Consider the following 22943-nt stretch of genomic DNA (forward strand, 5'->3'; position numbering starts at 1 on the left):
TTAAGCACGATTAATTTTTTTAATTGGCATTTTTAAAGGCATCAAGGTTTGCAAATAAGCAAAGAAATAAGTTCTGCTTTTGAGTTTAAGAGGCAAGTATAAACAATGTAGTCACGAAATCAGTGTGCGATTTATCACTTTAACCACCTTGGGAAAATTGTCGTGAAAGATTACCAGCCCAGGCACAGGCCCTACTCACCTGCCTTTGTTGTGGTGATTAGAATATGAAATTTTACTTGCCTATCAAAATATGTCACTTGCCTTAGGGGAGTAGAACCTTGCGAGGCTGTTTTGAATAGTGTGAGAGGATTTACTTCAGTATTTTTTTTAAATAAGTGTAGATAGTAAATGTGGTTGGAGCCTTTAATGAAACCATACAGCAAGTTTAAGAACTTAAATTCAAAATATCACTGAACTTATACTACATAAGTTAATTTGTAGGGCCTCCCCACGCTTACCCTAGAATAATAATTATTAGCTGCAGCTTGATCTTGTTGTATGCCTAAGCCAAGCTGGAGACATCTAGCAAAGTAGAAAGTAGCCATAGCAACCCCTTTGGCTATGTATACAGGAAGGCAATCGGTTATCTTTGCTAACATATCAATGTTATCGTTTTCTGCAATCCTGTTGTAAAATTTACAATATAAGGTTAGAGGTGAGCATTTCAAGCTTTGATAGAAATCAGCTATATGAACCATAAAGAGATAGCGTCAAAGCATGCGCTTTGTGCCCAACTTCAGTTAAGTTGGGAATTCTGTTGATAATGGTGTGAACTTACAGCCTCTCTAGCAAAACAGGTTTTAAATGTACATACAGACTTTGAGCAGTGAACATGATTCTCCTATTTTGAGTAACTTGATTCATGTAAGAATTAGTGAGCAAATACACAATCACTTTGGTCATTTTCACTACAACTGCACTAATTATAACAAAAGTGTTTCACACAAATTATTTGTTTCTACCAGACTGTTACCAGTTTAGTGGAAATTAAAGTAAAACTTGAGTGGATGGCTAAGCTTTACAGTTTTAAAAAAGTATCATTCCAAATCATTAATGTTGATTTACCAATACCCTGTTATCTAAAGATCATGGGGAACCTCTAAAAGCTTCAGGTAAAGAGGACTTTGGATACTTAAGACCACCACCTTCTGGAGTTCCCCAACAGACATTACTAACCTTTAACAAACTGGAGTTCAGTTAGTCATGGTTTGCTAGTACACTCAAAGGGATTTTGAGTTTTCTTTAAATTGACTTTTTTAAAGCCTCAAATTTGATACAGCACTTCTTAAATAGTAGTGCCTGAAATATATATATTTAAATCCTGTCAGTGCATATATCTGCCTGCTGCCTTCTCGATATCAGCTTTGCTGTTACTGGTAAACACCGTCTTGAAGGGTCTGGGGAAGAGCCTGCACATAAGGTCCCCAAACAATGTATGAGAGTGATGTCATGCTAATACATATGTCAGGAAGTGCAAGTGACCACTTGCAAAGAGCTGAAATACATAAAGTAAAATCAACTAAAATGAAGAAAGCACTATAGTAAACTAGGGGTTACATGTAAAATATTAGGTCTAAAATTTTCAGATGGAGATGTGATTTTTTTTCATTTGTGTCTTTTTAAATACATTTACCACTTAAAATATACAAAAAAATGAGCACTACTTCCATCTATCTAGCAAGGATTCTGCTTTTTCCTACACTGTGAGATTTAGCAGTGTCGGACTGTTGCAGGGAAAATACAAAATCCTGAATTCCAGCCTTGGTAGAAAATGGAGAAGCTTATTCAGTTTTATTTTAAACTATAAAAATGCACTTAAATTAAGACATACCATATATAGACATACCATATGAATCATTATCAGTGAATCTGATTCTGTTTAAGCCTCAACAAATCATTGCTTGCTAAATCGCTTGCATGCGTCTGCAGTAATTTTCTTCCACCTAATGTGATCACCTTTACCAAATGTCAGCTAAAACAAGGAGATATGGCAACTCATTAAAAATTAAACTTGTATCAAGCAATGATCTGACTCTTGCGGCTTATATTTAATGTCCTCTGATAAGCAAAACAAAGGAATGTATCTTTTGCCCTCCCTTTCAAAATATAATAGAATACCAATGCAAATAATACCCAGTGAAGAAACGTTAATCAGCATGCATAGACAAAGGACTCAGTGATTGGCCCAGTTTACTGAGTGTTTTGTTAAAGGAGATACCATGGTGATGAGCACAGCTTAAAGAAAGCTATACAGAATAGGAAAGCAATTCTTCAAGGCTACAGTATCCACGTGGCCAACCCCAACTCCAAACATAAGGCATGAGCCTGACGGCAGGTCTATGCTACAGCCCAAGTCAATATAACTTACATCGCTCCGGGGTGCTAAAAAGTCCCCCCTCCACCCCACAAGTGATTCAAGTTTTGCACTGTCCACACCAGAGCTATGTTGGCAGGAGATGCTCTCATGGAGGTGGAGTAATTATGCCAATGGGAGAGCGCTCTCCTGTTGGCATAGCATGTCTTCACCAGACGTGCTACAGTAACGCAGCTGTGTCAGTGCAGCTGTGCCAAAGTAGCAGTGTAGTGTAGACTTACCCTGAGATGTGACTACAAATAAGTGGATAACACAGAGCTCTCTTTTATATTGATGGGAGTGATGTAAGACTGTAAAGGGGAAATTTGTCATGATCTTATTAAATAAATGTCCAAGATTTACATGGCAATTGGGGCATACTGACTTGGAGGTTACAAAAGTAGTGTATCTGTTTTATATAGTGCAGCAAAGTGGTGTACAGAAGGTACATGGGAAGGGACAGGGACAGGAGCAAAGAAGATACTGATGCCTGACGTGACAACCACTTGCACTGCTGGCAGACTTCTGGCCCAAGAACATCTACAGTGCCAATGAGATGGGATTGCTTTGAGCACAATGACAGTACATTTTCCTTCAGAACTTATTTATGGCTATAACCTATTAGGGCTTCTTTGTGGAAAGATGACTACAGCTAACAAGGTGCACCCTTTCGTTGTCAGAATAGCCTGCTGGACCACAGTGGTTAAAGGACAAACGCCACCTGATTGGTATGGCCGTAGATGGCTACCGTTCTATCTACACTGCATGTGAAAGAATGGGAGCCTAGGCGGAGGACCAGCATGATTTTTGTGGGTTCAGTGGTGAATAAAAATAGAACGTCGTTTGGATAAACAGCTCAATTTCTGGACTGTCAGAACTTGAACCTGAAATCCAAATCCTGCCACTCCTAGTTCTATGTAATTTTCCTTGGCAGCATCCCTTTGTTCTTCGTTCCTTAGATACTTTACAGCAGAAGGAAGAGTTTTGCATATAGCTTGTAGAGTCACTTTGCCTGTCTCTTTTTTTTTAGAAACTTAATGATCTGAGGTTAAATCTGTAATGTAAGGCTTTGCTAGCAAACGTTCTATTTGGGGGGTTTATAATGGGACATTTGATTATGGAGAAATTGTAAAACTGAGGCCAACAATTTATTCTCTTCTCATAGTGTGAGAATTCTCCTCTCCAGTGTGTTCTGGATTTTACCCACTGTGTAAACAAAACAGAAATCAGTCAACTTGGCCTTCAGCTCAACCATAAAAAGATCAGAATGTATTATTGAACCTAAACCATCATGGCAGGGCAAATTATTTGATTGCACCTTATCCTGTTTACATAGAGAAGCAAGCAATATTTCTGAATTGAGAACACATTATAATAGTGTACTATAAAGTACTACCACTTGAAACCTTAGAAATGCCAGATGGATCAGCAGTGGGATCAACAGTAACTCTTAGATGACCTACTCCTGGGGAAAAGGAGACAGTAAAATGCTGCCTGCAAAAAAAAATTTGAGTGAAGAGATTGAAGGGAAGTGGAATACATCGACTGGCCAGTAAAATAGCAGAATGGTGGCTATGGATAACCTAGCCACCCCCTAAAGAAATCTGACTGTGGAAGACCAGAAGGCCATTGGGGGGGGGGGGTCATCTTTCCCTGTTCCCAGAAGAAATCTCTGAAATGTTGGGATCCACACGCTGTTGACAAGTACATGGACAGCTACCTGGGCAGTGGTTGGAACTCTGTTAGGGAGAGGAGGGCCATTTTAATATTCTGACAGTTTTTTGGCCAGTTGGAAACTCGAAGTCGAGAGCAGCACTTCTCTTTTTCTGGATGGAAACTAGAGTCAAACCCTTATCCAAACACTTCAGAAACTCAAAAGAAAGTTCACTTTGAATTTTGCGGGGGTAGCAGGGATTGTTTCATTCAAGTCATTTATTTGTCTGTCTCTATATATGAAGCCACTTCCAGGCATGTCATGTGTATTTTGGTAAACATGGAGGATGGCTGCAGGCTACGAGAAATGACCGATTAAATCACAGAGACAGGCCTCTCTTTGTTGTTCTGCTCATCCACTGGATGAAGCTTTGGCAGCACTGAATCAAGATACAGAGTTGATAGAGACTGGATGTTTTTTACATTACATCCTATATCCTTTATATTATTTTCTAGGGGGTCAGACACAGGGTATAGGCTCCTGTCCCATCCTTTATGTACCTGAGTTAAAATGTATGCAAATGAACTTGGAGAAATGGTAATACTTTTCAATGTATGCTTCTTTTAATATTTCAATCTCTATTTCTTCTCCAGTGATTATTTCTGCTTCCCTCTGATCAAGGATGACAGAGTTGAACTGAATAATGGAAGGCTTCGTAATGATTAGAGTCTTAATGTTGTTTAAGTTCTGTCATTCACTTTTTAAAGATTAAGTATGGTAGTTAAATCTGATACATCTCTGGTCGGGGAATACATGCTTGATTGACATGAATTTGAACTTGATCTAAAAATTATTTTTATCTTTAACTTCTATGATCTTATGTCAAGAATTCTAATAAAGTTAACTAAAATTAATTCACCTTCTGGCAAATGCAGCAGCTTTTGTGTAAAATTTTCTTTTGTAGTAATACTCAACAAGATGGCCTTGAGCATAGACATTTCCACGTTCTGCTGCTTCCTTCAGGCACTCCAAAGCAGCCATTGTATTTTGATGTATGCCTTGTCCATAGAGATACATAACACCAACTACACCCTGTGACTCCAGACTTCCATTGCCACAAGCTTCAGAATGCCAGAAAAATGCCTACAGAACAGGCACAATAAGAACATAAGAATGGCCATACTTGGTCAGACCAAAGGTCCATCCAGCCCAGTATCCTGTCTACTGACAGTGGCCAATACCAGGTGCCCCAGAGGGAATGAACCTAACAGGTAATGATCTAGTGATCTCTCTCCTGCCATCCATCTCCACCCTCTGACAAACAGAGGCTAGGAACACCATTCCTTACCCATCCTGGCTAATAGCCATCAATGGACTTAACCTCCATGAATTTATCCAGTTCTCTTTTAAACCCTATTATAGTCCTAGCCTTCACAACCTCCTCAGGCAAGGAGTTCCATAGGTTGACTTGAGTGCTGAGTGAAGAACTTCCTTTTATTTGTTTTAAACCTGCTACCCATTAATTTTATTTGGTGGCCCCTAGTTCTTATATTATGGGAACAAGTAAATAACTTTTCCTTATTCACTTTCTCCACACCACTCATGATTTTATATACCTCTATCATATCTCCCCCCTTAGTCTCCTCTTTTCCAAGCTGAAAAGTCCTAGCCTCTTTAATCTCTCCTCATATGGGACCCATTCCAAACCCCTAATCATTTTAGTTGCCCTTTTCTGAACCTTTTCTAATGCCAGTATATCTTTTTTTGAGATGAGGGGACCACATCTGTACGCAGTATTCAAGATGTGGGTGTACCATGGATTTATATAAGGGCAATAAGACAGTCTCCATCTTATTTGCTATCCCTTTTTTAATGATTCCTAACATCCCGTTTGCTTTTTTGATTGCCGCTGCACACTGCATGGACGTCTTCAGAGAACTATACACGATGACTCCAAGATCTTTCTCCTGATTAGTTGTAGCTAAATTAGCCCCATCATATTGTATGTATAGTTAGGGTTATTTTTTCCAATGTGCATTATTTTACATTTATCCACATTAAATTTCATTTGCCATTTTGTTGCCCAATCACTTAGTTTTGTGAGATCTTTTTGAAGTTCTTCACAGTCTGCTTTTGTCTTAACTATCTTGAGCAGTTTAGCATCATCTACAAACTTTGCCACCTCACTGTTTACCCCTTTCTCCAGATCATTTATGAATAAGTTGAATGGGATTGGTCCTAAGACTGACCCTTGGGGAACACGACTAGGTACCTCTCTCCATTCTGAAAATTTACCATTTATTCCTACCCTTTGTTCCCTGTCTTTTAACCGGTTCTCAATCCATGAAAGGATCTTCCCTCTTATCCCATGACAACTTAATTTATGTAAGAGCCTTTGGTGAGGGACCTTGTCAAAGGCGTTCTGGAAATCTAAGTACACTATGTCCACTGGATTCCCTTGTCCACATGTTTGTTGACCCCTCAAAGAACTCTAATAGTTTAGTAAGACATGATTTCCCTTTACAGAAACCATGTTGACTTTTGCGCAACAATTTATGTTCTTCTATGTCTCTGACAATTTTATTCTTTACTATTGTTTCAACTAATTTGCCTGGTACTGACATTAGACTTACCGGTCTGTAATTGCCAGGATCACCTCCAGAGCCCTTCTTAAATATTGGCGTTACATTAGCTATCTTCCAGTCATTGGGTACAGTAGCTGATTTAAAGGACAGGTTCCAAACCATAGTTAATAGTTCCGCAATTTCACATTAGAGTTCTTTCAGAACTCTTAGGTGAATGCCATCTGCTCCCGGTGACTTGTTACTGTTAAGTTTCTCAATTAATTCCAAAACCTCCTCTAGTGACACTTCAATCTGAGACAATTCCTCAGATTTGTCACCTACAAAGATGGCTCAGGTTTGGGAATCTCCCTAACATCCTCAGACGTGAAGACTGAAGCAAAGAATTAATTTAGTTTCTCTGCGATGACTTTATCATCTTTAAGTGCTCCTTTTGTACCTCGATCGTCCAGGGGCCCCACTGGTTGTTTAGCAGGCTTCCTGCTTCTGATGTACTTAAAACATATTTTTTTATTACCTTTTGAATTTTTGGCTAGCTGTTCTTCAAACTCCTTTTTGGCTTTTTTAAATTACATTTCTACATTTAATTTGGCGGTGTTTATGCTCCTTTCTATTTACCTCGCTAGGATTTGAATTCCACTTTTTAAAAGATGCCTTTTTATCTCTCACTGCTTTTTTTACATGGTTGTTAAGCTACGGTGGCTCTTTTTTAGTTCTTTGACGGTGATTTTTAATTCGGGGTATACATTTAAGTTGAGCCTCTATTATGGTGTCTTTGAAAAGTGTCCATGCAGCTTGCAGGGATTTCACTCTAGTCAGTGTACCTTTTAAGTTCTGTTTAACTAACCTCCTCATTTTGCATAGTTCCCCTTTCTGAACGTAAATGCCACAGTTGAGATGTTCTTCCCACCACAGGAATGTTAAATGTTGTTATATTATGGTCACTATTTCCAAGCAGTCCTGTTATAGTTACCTCTTGGACCAGATCCTGCACTCCACTCAGGACTAGATCGAGAGTTGCCTCTCCCCTTGTGGATTCCTGTACCAGCTGCTCCAAGAAGCAGTCATTTAAAGTATCGAGAAATTTTGTCTCTGCATTTTGTCCTGAGGTGACGTGTACCCAGTCAATATGGGGATAATTGAAATCCCCTACTATTATTGAGTTTTTTATTTTGATAGCCTCTCTAATCTCTGAGCATTTTATCGTCACTATCACTGTCCTGGTCAGGTCAATAATAGATCCCTACTGTTATATTCTTATCAGAGCATGGAATTACTATCCACAGAGATTCTATGGAACATGTGGATTCATTTAAGATTTTTATTTCATCTGATTCTACATTTTCTTTCACATATAGTGCCACTCCCCCCCTGCATGACCTGTTCTGTCCTTCCAATATATTTTGTTATTTTGATATTACAATGTTCTTGTCATTTTTGAAATACTTACATAACCCTTTGCTTCTGATAAAAATAGACATTCCATAATCTAGACTATAACCTAAGTGTCTTGCATACTGTCTGTTTTCTTTAAAGCTCTTTTATCTAGCAGCCGGAGAGAAGTGTCTGCATAGTAAATAATGCAGAGCCACTCCAATACTCACATTTATTTCCTTTACTCATGCAGTCCTGTGCCCCGCCACTCCTGCTGGTTATTTCTTAAACATACCGAGAACTATAAATCTTAATCCCAAATCATAATGCTGATTCTTGAGTTTCAGATTTGATGCTCCCACCTCCTGCTAATTGTTTCATTACAAAAGCCTGACTACCAATGTCAAAGGATTAAAATAAGAAATTTTCTTTCTGTATATATGCCAGTTTGGGTCTAAATGGATGAAAAAGTCTAGAAGTAATAGGGCATATGTTGTTATAAATAAGCTACAAAAGTCTCTTTCTGGAACGCTTCACAGATCCAAAATGAATCTGGGCATTGCATCATGATATGGAAAAGGCAGAAATCGGCATTACCTTTTTCAGATCTTTTGAATTTGATGTAGAATAAAACATTCCCAGGGTACTTTGAGCCTTTACACTTGCCTTTGGATTCCCATGGTCTGCAGCAATAAGCCACAGCCTAAAGAATAGGGAGGAAATATAAGTAACATTACAACAGGGTATTTTATAAATAATGGATAAATTATTAGATTAAATTACCTTTCAGCCTCTTTATCTGAATGCTTAACACCACATCCTTCAAAATAAGATCTGCCAAGATTGTATGCAGCAGCATATTTTAAATGTCTTGCTTTAGGGGAGTTAGAGTTGATAATTATTTGCATGTACTCCACTCCTTTTTCCTTTGAGAGAAACAGATTTTAATCATAATTGCAGAAGGTAAAAAGGACAAAAATTAAAATTCCAGGTAAAGTAGGTTACATATTACACACAAAACTTTTCAGTTCTAAAACTCTCTCAGTGTTAAAAAGTTTGGATGTGCTCAGGTAAGGTAGTGTTCTTATATTTTAAAATTCTTACATTTTAAATATTTTCATTTCTAAAAAAAAGCAAAAACTAGTTTTCATTATGCTCTATTTTTGTGAAAAAGTGGAACTACTTGTCTAAAAACTGATATTGTGTAGGATGTCAGTTTGATAAGGATGACATCATAATTTCTTGCTCTGGCTTTCATTGTACCAACTGCGGACCATCATTCAAAATCAGTTTGCTACCTACAACAGGTAGCTCAAAAAGTTTAACAATACTACAATTATTTTATTAAATTAAAGCCATTCCTTATAAAATGGGAGTACTGAACAAAACTGGATTTACTCTGTTGTGCCAAGTTTTGTAGCAAACAACACTACACTCTCCTGGGATAAGAGGGAAGGTGCTCTCGTGCATCGGTAACTGGTTAAAAGATAGAAAACAAAAGGTAGGAATAAATGGTCAGTTTTCAGAATGGAGAGAGGTAAATAGTGGTGTCCCCCAGGGGTCTGTACTGACTCATAAGCTTGAAAAAGGGGTAAAGAGTGAGGTGGCAACATTTGCAGATGATACAAAACTACTCAAGATAGTTAAGTCCAAAGCAGACTCCAAAGAGAAGGGATCTCACAAAACTGGGTGACTGGGCAATAAAATGGCAGATGAAATTCAGTGTTGATAAATACTAAGTAATGCACACTGGAAAACATAATCCCAACTATACATATAAAATGCTGGGGTCTAAATTAGCTGTTACCTCTCAAGAAAGAGATCTTGGGGTCATTGTGGATAGTTCTCTGCAAACATCCACTCAATGTGCAGTGACAGTCAAAAAAGCTAACAGAATGTTGGGAATCATTAAGGAAGGGATAGATAAGAAGATGTGTGCCTACATCTTGAATGCTGCGTGCAGATGTGGTCACTGCATCTCAAAAAAGATATACTGGAATTGGAAAAGGTTCTGAAAAGGGCAACAAAAATGATTGGGGTATGGAAAGGTTTCCATATGAGGAGAGATTAATAAGATGGGACTTTTCAGCTTGGAAAAGAAATGACAAAGGGAGGATATGATAGAAGTCTATAAAATCATGACTGGTGTGGAGAAAGTAAATAAAGTGTTATTTACTCCCTCTAATAACACAAGAGCTAGGGCTCACCAAATGAAATTAATAGGCAGCAGGTTTAAAACAAACAAAAGGAAGTATTTCTTCACACAACACACAGTCAACCTGTAGAACTCTTTGCCAGAGGATGTTGTGAGGGCCAAGACTATAACAGGGTTCAAAAAAGAACTAGATAAATTCATGGAGGATAGGTTCATCAATGGCTATAAGCCACGATGGGCAGGGATGGTATCCCTGGCCTCTGTTTGCCAGAAGCTAGGAATGGGTGACAGGGGATGGATCACTTGACGGTTACCTGTTCTGTTCATTCCCTCTGGGGCACCTGGTGTTCACCCTGTGGGAAGACAGGATACTGGGCTAGACAGACCTTTGGTCTGACACAGTATGGCTGATTTTATGTTATTATGGTCACTGTCCTGAATTCCTTGGCTAGATGTGGTAGGCCCCACCTCTGTTGCACTTTCTAGGCATCAGAGGTTTTAGTCCATCTTTTGCCAGCCAAGAATGTTACACTCTTAAATAATCTGTAATGGCCGCTACATCTGTTTGCTGTAATATTAAACAATCAATTCTGTACCTATAGTATATCTAATCAAGCTAAGCATTTATATAAAGATCAGCACCCAGTATGGGAATCTGCATCAACAATGCCATTTTAATATAATTAAGAAGATACTTGTGGGACTGGATGGCTTACGAGAATGGTAACAGGATAATGGAGCTTTTCATATCTAAGTTACCAATTCAAATGCAAAAGTTACTGCTCTCTTATGGTGTTTCATGCCTCTGAAATGAATTTGGTGGTCACAATCCATATTATAAAATTGTATCTCCACAACTGGCACACTTATTAGTTTCATAAAAGAAGCTATGCACTGACTAGAGAAGAAGACTGAGCTACTCTTTTACCCCAAAGTTGGTGCCTCCAGGAAATGGTTGAGGCATACTGGCAGGACAGTGTATGGGAATTTATGCATCACTGCCCCTCAACCTGAACCCGTGCTGTGGTTTAATGGAGGACTCCCAGAGTTCTCAAACTGGCACATTTCTCATGTGCTAAATTCTCTTACAAACACACTCCTGCATAAGAAAAACTTACTGGGTCTTCTTTGGTCCCCAATCCATCATAATACATTACACCCAGCTGATACAGAGCTTGAAAATCCATCTCCTTAATTTTTTCAAATTGTGTAAGTGCTTCTTCATACCATCCCTGAATAAGACAGTGAGCAATCAAGTAGTACATTATAGTGTATATAACAAATTAACTCTTCAGTATAATTTGTTTTTAAACTAGAGTATTTGCTCAGTGAACATGAGAAAAATCATAGAGCATTAGGAACGAAAATATTTTTATATGGTTAAAAAAAGTCACTCTGAATACAGTGGCACCTTAGAGACTAACAAATTTATTTGAGGATAAGCTTTCATGTAGCCCATGAAAGCTTATGCTCAAATAAATTTGTTAGTCTCTAAGGTGCCACAAGTACTCCTCTTCTTTTTGCAGATACAGACTAACACGGCTGCTACTCTGAAATCTGAATACACTGTTATCAATTGGGACAGGTAAGGTCAACTTCAGAAAATACTGAATCAGATGGAAACACTTAGGACTTCCAACCAAGTGGTGGTGTTGTATGTGGGTGTGTATACACACAAAAATTAGCATAGGATATGTATCAGTTTACCACACTGCATGTCACCCTCAAGATGCCACTATATGTAATCCAAGGAGCTAGCGCCACAGCAGAAACAGGAAAAATATGTAGATATTTTCTGATACCCTTATTTCTTCCTAATTAATCTCCCAATTTAACTGTCTATCCTTATTCCACAAAGCACATAAACATATACTTAATTGTAAGCATGTGCTTAAATCATATTAATTTTTAAATCATTTATTTCAGTGGGACCTAAGCACGTGTTCAAAGTTAAGCAGCTGTTTATGTGCTTTGCTGAACAGAGCTAAAAATGGTTAAATGCTTTGCTAAATTGGGACCCACAACACTGATTTCACACCAAGACTTCACTGCTACAAATGTGTGAGGGTTTTTTTTTGTTTTTGTTTTACAGAAAGATGATAAATGAGTGGTAGGATTCTACAGTGAGATAACTAAGTGGAGAAAAGGTACTTGTAATGTTTACCATTTACTGAGAGGTAGCTAGGTGAGTTCCTCACCATACACACTTCTCATGCCTGTTGCTGACCTCCCCTATTTGCCTCCAGTAAAACTAAAGTTCCAAAACTCCACTATATTTTCACAGCAGGATAGCTAATGTATGTTACTAATCCAACATTAAAAACACACCTTCGTCAGTAAAGAGACAGAAGTCTGTTCGTGGCTTTCTTAAGAGTTCAAGAAGCAACCTTTACAATATTTGCTACTTCAGTAACTCAGGAAGAAAACTGTTTTTAAATACTTAGTAAAACAATGACAGTAGAATCCTGTTAATTGAGGACTCTGATATCCTGATTTAAAGGTGCCAATTTTTGTAATTTAAAAGAAAATGGAAAAGACAGTGAAATAAAATACTACACTGAATAAAAACGATAGTTACTGTTAGGTTTCAGAGTAACAGCCATGTTAGTCTGTATTCGCAAAAAGAAAAGGAGTACTTGTGGCACCTTAGAGACTAACCAATTTATTTGAGCATAAGCTTTCCTGAGCTACAGCTCACTTCATCGGATGCATACCGTGGAAACTGCAGCAGACTTTATATACACACAGAGATCATGAAACAATAGTACTTGTGGCACCTTAGAGACTAACCAATTTATTTGAGCATGAGCTTTCGTGAGCTACAAGTACCTTTTTTTTTTTTTTTTTTAATTTATTTGGCCACAAGCATTTAGAATTTAACAGCTGTTTAACATGTGGTTTAACAACTACTTAACATGTGGTTAAAGAGCCTTCAGCTGGCTCAATGCCTTTGGCTAATTCCGTCCTAATTAACTATTAGTTATTATCATTAGCCTAAATAAGGTCCCTTGGGAGATGTCTCAAAGCAGCCATCCTAAGTGATAATACCCCATTTAAAAATAAACAAAATCTAGCAGGAACTAGCAATAGCCTTTTACACCTACCATATGCATGGCATATGCATCAGAAAAACTAGGGCTGCAAGATGCAAGCCTCTTAAACCACACTTTTTTAGGTTCAATGAGCCGGATCAATGGCAAAACTGTGCAACAACAGACAAAACTGTATAGATTTAAAAAACTCTTTTTAAAACCTTTACTATATTAAACTACACTATAAACCCCAACAATCTACATGCAGGTGGTGGGTATCAAAGGCAAGGGCAGGCTAAGCCTCCTCTGACCCAGGCGGTGGACCCACCCTCCGTCCCTCTTGACCCCGAAGCTGGCAGGGGCTCACGCAGCTCCAGTCGGCAGCCTGGAGCTCGGGCCCGCTGGTGGCCCAGAGTGGCACTGGGGCCAGCCTGGCGCTGGGGCTGGCGACTCGGCCTGGCGCTGGTGCCAGAGCAGTGCTGGCGGCTTGGCCTGGTGCTGGCGGCTTAGCCTGGTGCTGGGGAGGCTGACAGCTCGGGCCAGCACTTTGGGGGCTGGCCGGTGCTGCTGGGGCAGGTGGTCTGGGGCTCCTCCAGCTACGTGGGGGGAGGGAGGCTTGGGGCTGTTCTAGCTGTGGGTAGGTGGGGTCTCGAGGCTCTGGTGTGTGGGAGAGCGGGGCCTCGGGCACAAGGGGTGGGGCCGGTGGGCTAGCCTCCCCAAAGAGGGGGGTTCACTTTCCGCCCATGTACCTACAAGGGTTTAGGTAAAAGATCTAGGCCCAGATTCACAAAGGTACTAAGGTGCCTAAACCCCAGACTTAGGTGCCTAGGTCCTAGTTTCAGCTTCATTATGATCCACAAAACTCCTGTTAAACCCTGTAGGTGCCTAACAGGGCTGGCTCTTGGTTTTTTTGCCGCCCCAAGCTCAGGTGGGGCTGGGGCTTGCAGGCAGCGCTGGAAGCAGAGGGAGTGATGGCACCTTCTCCCAGCACCTGCAGGGGCTTTACCCCCTCCCCTGCCCGGCCGCGCAGAGAAGCCCCGATATAAGGGGTGGCACATGGCAGCGCAGCAGCCAGCGCACAGATGAGGCAGCGCAGCCCCGGCAGGACTCGCCCTCTCCTCCCCAGGTAACGGCTGGGCCCTGGCAGCTCAGCATCCCGGGGCTGGGGCTTCCCCTTCCCGCTGCGACCGGGGGCGCGGCGCCCTCGCCCCATCTAAGTGGCGCAGCTTCAAGAGCACAACTTCCCCGAAAAAAAGGATGGCTGGAATGCCGCCCCTAGAAAGGTGCCACCCCACCCATGTGCTTGCTTTGCTGGTGCCTAGAGCCGGTCCTGGTGCCTAAGCTCAATTGCTGCCTATGTTTTCAGGGCACAAGTTCCATAGGCACCTAAGTTTCTGCCTCTGTGGATGCATGCTACAGCCTCACTCCAGGCAGCTGGACACCTATCTGTCACCAAAGTCACAGAGCAATTCACAAATTGGGGGAAGAGAGGCATTTGGCCACTTAAGTTGCATGAGGGGTGCAATTCAGTAGGCATGCTGAGGTCACCTACCAGACCAGGTCCCGTTCAAAGCTGGCCAGAGGAGACAACGATAGCGGTGCCCACGTTATAACTTTTAGAGGAGTGGTTAGAGCAGTCACCTGGAATGTGGGAGACCCAGGTTCAATTTTCCCCCCTCTCTGCCAGAGGGGAAGAAAGGATTTGAACAGGGGTTTCCCACCTCTCAGGCAAGTGCTCTGACCGCTGAGATATGGGGCTTGCTCAGTCTCTCCTGTGGATGCGGCTGCACTGTGAATAATGAAAGTGTTATTGGAGCAGGGTCTCCCATCTCCCAGGTGTGTGCCCTACACCAGACTACAATCATTCTCTCTGTCTGGCCCAATGACTACTTAAGTATTTATCCATAGTAGAGCTGGGGGGGTGGGGGGGAGAAGGAGAGGAGAGGAGAGAGGGGGCCAGTGGTCAAGGCACCCACCTGGGAGACCCAGGGTCCAATCACTGATTATTTATCCACAGTCTAACAATAGCAGTTGGGATGGAGAGAACTGACCCTCCCCCAATCAGAATATCCCATAGCTCAGTGGTTAAAACGCTCTCTTGAGAAGTGGGAGACCCCTGATCAAATCCTCAAAAAAACCCTCTCCCCAGCAGAGGGGGGAATTGAACCTGAGCCTCCCACATCCCAGGTAGTGCCCTAAGCATTGGACTAAAAGTTATAAGGTGGAAACCAGCTCCTCTTCCTCCAACTATTTTGTGTGAAGTGAGGCAGGTGCCTAACTCATTCCCACAAGAAACACCTTAGGCGCCTAAGCTGCTTGACGCCAGGAGCTGGTTTCTATTCATGGACTGCTACGCAGAGATAGGTGCTTCCTTATATCCTGGTCTTGGGTGCCTCTTTTCAAGAGGGAGGTGCCTCTTTTCACTCCTCTCATTGGCATCTCCCATTGCTTAGCTTAGGCGGCTTCCCACCTAGCATGCTGTTTTTTGTGGATTGCATTCTAAGGTGATCATTTCTTCCCCCTTCATTGTATAGGGAGCTTAGGCACCTAACTTGGCTTTTTAAATCACAATGTTGCTCCTGTGATTTTTCTAGGTGCCAAGATGCTCAACATTGCAACACCTAAGTCCCTTTATAATCCCACCCCTGGTTGGAAGCAGGCTGTAGGTACAGAGACAGAAACCATCCTCCGCTCTTCGATTGACCATAGAAAGAGAGGAACTGAGGCGAATGCAGAGCCATATCCCTTTATATAACCTTATACTGAACACTGAGTGTTACAAGACAGCACTTGCATGGCTCTCAACAGGCATAGCTTTAAAAGAGATTTCTGAATTTTGCAGCGGCACGCGGTGCCGTAGCAGTCAATGACATTATGCAGAGACTACCTCAAAGATGTATTATGTGTCTAGATATGAAGTTCTGGTTAGGACTACACTTCAATACACAGCATGGATATCTAAGTTCCAGTTAGCCAAGGAATAGTCTGATATTCCACTAGATGGTCCCAATCTTACTCCCACTGATGTCAATAAGTGTTTTGCCACTCACTTCAGTGAGAACAGGACTGGCCCCAATAATTTTGCTCTCTATGTAGTCAGCAGAACTTCTGGCAATGACTACAGTCAGAAAGCACTGAACCCAATTTCTCAAATTTGAGAATATCTGAAATAATACTGTATCTGTAACTTTATCCTTCTCCCTCCCCACCTCTGCGTCTCATTCTTTCTCAGGGAATCATGCTTCCCACAGTTGCTCCAGACTTCTTGTTTGATTCAGATGTTTTAGTTTTTACTTATTTCACTTTGTATGTATCTTCTTTTGTAACATTTTCTAGTGTTACCTCTTTTTCCATGTGGAAATTGTACTGAAAAGTGTCAGTTTTATAAAATGTTCTAAAAAGTAAATATTAAAGTACAACCTCTTCAAAGTACAGCTGCCCTTGTAGAAAATATGCCAGAGGATCTCCATCTATGATCCTCTTCGCCAACAGCTCCTCTGCCCTTGCAAACAAAGCGGTATGGCTATAGTTCCCTGCTAAAAACAGATATATATTTGTCTAATCACAACAAACAGAATAATATTGTAAGTACACTATCACACTAAAGTTGTAATCGTTCTCTTTTTTTACCCTGACAGACATAATTAAGATGTTCCCTTTTTGTTGTATGCTCCATAGACTCAGCTAAAACAGATCAATGTTTTACACTGGAGGAAAAAATCTACAATAAAGATAATTAAACTTTTATGAAACAGTTTACCATACCATACAAATGCTATATGTATTTGTACGATGAAAATCTGATCTCAGTTGGTGGAAAAAACAGAATACAAATAACAAGTTCCCTTAAAGAAAGATTATCCACACTGGAAACATGAATTGCTAATGTTTAGAACAGGTTAAGATCTAAGCAAAACAACAGAAGATATCAATGGACTTAAAAATGACAAAAACTCCTTCAAAACTGGCAACCAAATCAGGGAATATCACTTTAAGCCCCGACCTTGCAATCTGGTGCATGGGGCTCCATACAGGCACAACAGTCCACCTACTTACAATGACTTGCAGGAGCAGGGCCTAACAGAGACTGAGAAAGAGAAGAGGAAGGAGAGACATTGTTTCATATGCTAGGGCATGGGCTACCTAAGTGGCTGACCTGATTTAGGCGCCTAACTCCAGGAGAAAGTCTGCAGCCGGGTAACCCAAACAGAGGGAAGTGCCTATCTCTGGCCCACCAGCCAGGTGCACCAGATCAGCTCCATACGTGCCTATGCCCCCTTCTCAGCATTTCTCTCCTGGCTAGCTTATGGGACTCCCTACTCAGCTGGCTGGCTTTTGAAAATCACTTCCTTAGGGGACTTACTCTCTCAATATATTTTATGGAATGCCTAGCCCAAGGCTAAAAATTCCACTGGGACACAGGCTGCGCAGGGGGCTAAGTGTTGCAATGCCTAAATATCATTGAGGATCTGAGCCAAAGTCACTTTGAAAATGTGACTCAAGGGCCAGATTTTCAAAGGTATTTATGTGCTTAAACATACAGATATGAACCTAGTGGGCTTTTGAGGGTCTAGCAAGTTACGCACTTAAGTCCTATTTAAATCAACAGGAATTAGGTGTCCACCTGCTTGGGCACTTTTGAAAATCCTGCTAGGTGCCTATCTGTAGCTTCATGAGCCTAAATACCTTTGAAAATCTGATCCTTTGGCAATTAAGTTACTTAGCTGCTTTTAAAAATTTGACCCCAAGTCTCCCCAGGTTCACCACTGACTTGCTATATGCTTATTCTTTCTTTCTTCCACATTGCTTGCTGTTGCCTATATTTAGACTCCTGGAAAATCTTCTCTGCTTGTTTAGCAAAGCCAGGACTATCTTCTTCCAGTGCATTAATGGCTTGCAGGACACAAGGAGTCTTCTCCCTTGGAAGTGGATTATTCAGTGGCCTCAGCGGTATGACAGAGTTATATTTATGCTGTTTGTTAAGACCTTGGGTAAGTCACTTCATTTCTGTGAAGTCTATGTCTAATATGGGAGTGATGATAACACCAGAGTTATTTTGAGACTGTACTTAAAAAGCATTTTGAATTTGTCAGGTGAAAGGAGCTATATAAGTGCTAAAAATTATTTTTATTAATAAAATCTCTGTCACAATACTCTTATTAGTGGCTTTTAGGATTTTTTTTTCCAGCTGAGTAAGATATTTTTCTGGTGACAGTAACATTTTGTGAACAAGCTGAACTTTTAATCAATTACATTTCACTTTACTAATTATAATGGTGAAATCTCTTTCTGACTTAATAGAGAATGGAAGAATCACTTGAATCAGAGAACAGGAGGGGAACAAAGAATGAGAGGCAGCAAGAACAATCCAACTAGCAAAGGGAAAAAGAGGAGCTAAGTTAATGTGCTTAAAAATGGGAAGAAGAGGGACCACATCAAACTGAAGCAGGAAAAGCGAGGGGGAAAAAAATAAATAGGAAGATCAGACAACGAAAAAATGGCTCCATTCCCCTTGAATATTATGCCCCATTTGTCTACTTCCAGAACCCTCATATTTTCTGCAAGCATTTAAAGTAAAAAGGGGAACAAACTCACCCCAATATTGCCAAACTAAAAGTCTTAAAGAACTGTTGGGCCCGGTTAAATTTATGAGATTTGCTTAAAAATCATGAGACTTTAAAAAGCAATACTTTGTGTTCTTTTTATTTGATGTATGGGTTCTGATCCTTAAGGCAATACTCAGTTCAAGTGACCATGCTTTTCCCTGCAATCATGAGGTCTACACTTTTTTTTTTTTTTTTTTCCGAACGAAGGCTGATCCCCTCCACTCCAGATTGAGGACTTGAGGTAAAAAAAACAGTAAATTTTGCAGATTTTTAAAAAGGAAAAAGATAAAAATTAACAAAAAACTAAGAAATTACATTAAAAAACTCTCTTTAAAAAGAACATTATTTATGTTGCCAAGTTAGGAAATAGTCGTCATGTAATTTTTCCCTTGAGTGTACGAATTAAGCGACAGTAGTTAATTACGTAATTGCACAATATTTTTTCCAGAGGACCCCACCTCATTGAGTGCATGGAATAGACCAATGGTGGGCAACCTGCAGCCTGCACACGGCCCGTCAGGGTAATCTGCTGGCAGGCCGCATATGGCCCGCGGGCTGCAGGTTGCCCACCACTGGAATAGACCCACAAGGAATACAAGAAAGGTTATGCAGGCAACCATAAACTGGCATTTCCTAACTTTTGAGTGTTTGACTTTGCAACCTACATAATGTTCCTTTAATGTCACGTATTTGTACGTACTATATCAGCTGTCACCAACTCGTCGATTGCAATCGACTGGCCGATCCTGGGGACTCTCCCAGTTGATCGCAATCTACGGCAGTGCAGCGGGGCTGCTGCTAAGGCAGGCTCCCTGCCTGTCACAGCTCCATGCTGTCCTGGAAGGGGTCAACACACCTCTGCGGCTCCTGGGAGGGAGGTCGGGGGGCACGTGGCTCTGCATGCTGCCCCTCTCTGCAAGCACTGCCCCTGCAGCTCCCATTGGCCACGAATGGGAAACTGTGGCCAATGGGAGCTTTGGGGGCAGTGGCTGCAGAGAGGGGCAGCATGCAGAGTCACCTGCCCCCCAACCCCTTCCCAGGGACTGCAGAAGCATGTTGGCCCCTTCCGGGAGCGGCATGGGGCCAGGGTAGGCAGGAAGCCTGCCTTAGCCTCGCTGTGTCGCCCGCCTGGGAGCCACCCGCGGTAAGTGCCACCTGGCAGGAGGCCGCACCCCAAGCCCCAGCCCTGACCCCACTCCCAGAGCCAGAACCCCATACCCCCTCCTGCACCCCAACACTCTGCCTCAGCCCAGAAGCCCCTCCTGCTCCCAAACACCCTCCCAGAATTTGCACCCCTCAACTCCTCCTGCACCCAAACACCCTGCCCCAGGCTCAGCCTACACTGCGAACCCCTTGGCCCCAGCCCAGAGCCTGCACCCCCTCACAAATCCCTCCCCCAGCCTGGTGAAAGTGAGTGAAGATGGGGGAGAGCAAGCGATGGAGAGAAGGGGGGGGATGGAGTGAGTGGGGCGGAGCCTCGGGGAAGGGGCGGAGCCTCAGGGAAGGGGCAGATCCTGGGTTGCCCTTAAATTAAAAAAGTGATTGTGGGCGTAAAAAGGTTGGAGACCACTGTACTATATAGAGAGTGACTTTGTGCTTTCGTGAATATTACCTCTGATTTCTGTTTCACTTCAGTCAACATTAATCTGGTCAACATTAATCTCTGTGGACAATAAAGTCTCATGTTCCTCAACACTGTAGGTGATGAAATCAAGGTGAAATTACCAATGTATCTGAGCCATTCCACGCTTTAGTGAAGACACTACTACACCAACGGGAAAGCATCTCCCATCAGTGCAGTTAATCCAAAACCTGGGGCAGGTCTACACTACAGCCAGGATCGACGCTATGAGATCGATCCACCGGCAGTCAACTTAGCAGGTCTAGTAAATACCCGCCAAATTGACTACAGACCGCTCTCCAGTCAACCCCGTACTCTACCCCCGACGGGAAGAGAGACGGGAGATTTTCTCCTATCGACCCCCCCCCCCCATGGTGTAGACCCTGTGGTAACTCAACCTAAGGTACGTCAACTCCAGCTATGTTATTCACGTAGCTGGAGTTGCGTAACGTAGGTCGACTTACCGCGGTAGCATAGACATCGCCCTGGTCTACCCTACCGAGTTAGGTCAATGTAAGGCAGCTTACGCTGACCTAATTCTGTAAGTGACTATACTACAATGTTGCTCCCGCCGATGTAAGTTGCCCACTACACCAACCTAATAACTCCACCTCTGCAAGAGGAGTAGCACTTAGGAGGATGTAGTTAAGTCAATGCAGTGTCTGTAGACACTGTATTGCTTACATTACCAGTCCCTGCCTTTAACAGCCTGCCTTGGGGCTGACCGCTGGACAGGAGTGTAGCTACAGGTGGGCTTCGGCCCACCCGCTTAGCATCCAGGTCCACCCCCCAGCTCTAGCTTTGCTCCGGCCCCAGCACTAACCCCACCCAGACCTGGAGGACGCCGCACACATCTCCGGCCTGAATGGAGGCAGGAGAACAGCAGCGGCACAGCAGAGGAGTGCCTCACAACCACAGTGCACATGCCGCAGCTGAAGGAGGCTGGCGGGCTGGCCGCCCCAGCAGTGGCAATCATCAAAAAATGTAGGCCTGCTGCCTCAGGGAGCCAGGCCTGGTGTGGGGTGGTGTGACGGGGACTGGTGCTGGAAGCTGTGTGCACTGGAGAGCAGCGTCTCCACCCAGAGCTAGGTACGTGCGGGGGACCCGACCAGAGCATCCATCACCCCACACAAGGCCAGCTGGACTGGAGGGAAGAGTGGAGGCAGGCCCCCGATCCTTCCTGTCTCCTCTCCCCCATCATTGCCCGCCCACCCGAAGTTGGGGACCTTCCAAATATCCCATGCTAGCTACGCCACTTCCATTGGAGCCCCACCACTCCAGGGCCGTCAGCTTCAGCAATCAGCCCAGGGTGGCGGGGCTCCGGCAGTCAACTCTGCGCGTGGGTGACAGCTCAGGATGTCAGCCCCCCACAATGTCCCATTTAAGTCGGTGCAAGCACTCCAGGTGAGGATGCGCTCCACCGGCAGGAGAACAGACATGAACAGCCAATTTAATTACTGCGTTAGCTATAGGTTGACCTAATTTAAGCCAACAAGCCGCATGAGGCGTAGCTATGTCCACCGGAGAAGCTGTTCTGTTACCACAGTGCTGTCTACAAGGGAGGGAGGAGGAAGGTCGGTATAACTATGTTGCTGTGGGGTAGATTTTTCACGCTCCTGAGTGACATAGTTATCCCAATATAGAGCTGTAGTGTAGAACTTGGGTAAGATCCACCAGCAAGTCACTGGGAGACTGAGGATCAGACTCCAGGAGTCCTGTCTCCCAGACCTTCGTGCCCAGCTGTGAGATGGATGGACCCTGGTAAACACGCTACGACTGAGTGGCGCCTGGGCCTCTGCTGGGCTAGGAGCGCCCGAGGGGCACTGGCTGGAGAAGCCGCTCCCAGCACGAATGGGGGGTGCGGGTCTTTACCTATCTCCGCCCCTAGCTGCTTGTTCAGCTCGGAGTCGCGGAAGGTCCTGGAGATGGTCTGCAGAACAGTCTCGGAGCTGCGCCTCCGGGGCAGCGCCTCGCTCTTCAGCTTCATCTCGCCCCCAGCAGCTGCGCCGCCTCCCCTGCAACATAAAACGGGCACCACCAGTAACGACAAACTGTCCCCCGGCTGCTCGCTGCGCAGCCCGCAGGGCCGCCCCCTGCACGTCCCGGCACCGCAGGCTGGACCCTAGTGTCGTGGAGGTGCCGGCTGTCCCGCGGCCCAGGACCGCGCTGCGCGCTGGGGCCCGCCTCAGAGCCCGCGGGACGCCGCGCGCGGCCGCCCGTGCGTGACTCACTGTGTCCGCCGCAGGGGCCCATCCCGGCCGCCGCGCACCCGGCTCCCTTCGCGCCTCCCAGTGACTCCGGCCGCTTCCCGTTGCCAAGTAACGATTGTCGCCCCGGGTGGCCGCGAGCTCCCTGCGCTTCGCAGCCGCTGGACGCCCCCGCGCGCCCCCTGGTGGTGCTGAGCGTAGGGGGCTATTGGACGAGCCTGGCGTGAGGGCGCCAGTGACAACGCTCTGGTGGGGGAGGTCCGGACCCCGCCCCCTCGCGGCTCTGCCCCGCGCTCGCCCTAAACCAGGGTTCAGCTGCGGGGTGACTCACCAGATTCAGCCAACCTGACAGGGCCCCG

General features: G+C 43.6%; 1 protein-coding gene across 1 annotated transcript; it reads right to left on the reverse strand.

The window, feature by feature from the left end:
* Nucleotides 1-416: 416 nt before the first annotated feature.
* On the reverse strand, nucleotides 417-22364 carry LRP2BP (LRP2 binding protein). The gene is made up of 7 exons (XM_077814539.1): nucleotides 22250-22364; nucleotides 16571-16686; nucleotides 11237-11350; nucleotides 8747-8889; nucleotides 8561-8666; nucleotides 4927-5150; nucleotides 417-624 (listed from the first exon to the last, which is right to left on the reverse strand). Exons 1-7 carry the CDS (start codon nucleotides 22362-22364, stop codon nucleotides 417-419), a joined length of 1026 nt encoding a protein of 341 aa, XP_077670665.1.
* Between the last annotated feature and the right edge of the window lie 579 nt (nucleotides 22365-22943).

This window comes from Eretmochelys imbricata, chromosome 4, assembly GCF_965152235.1.
Source record: "Eretmochelys imbricata isolate rEreImb1 chromosome 4, rEreImb1.hap1, whole genome shotgun sequence".
Taxonomy (NCBI): domain Eukaryota; kingdom Metazoa; phylum Chordata; order Testudines; family Cheloniidae; genus Eretmochelys; species Eretmochelys imbricata.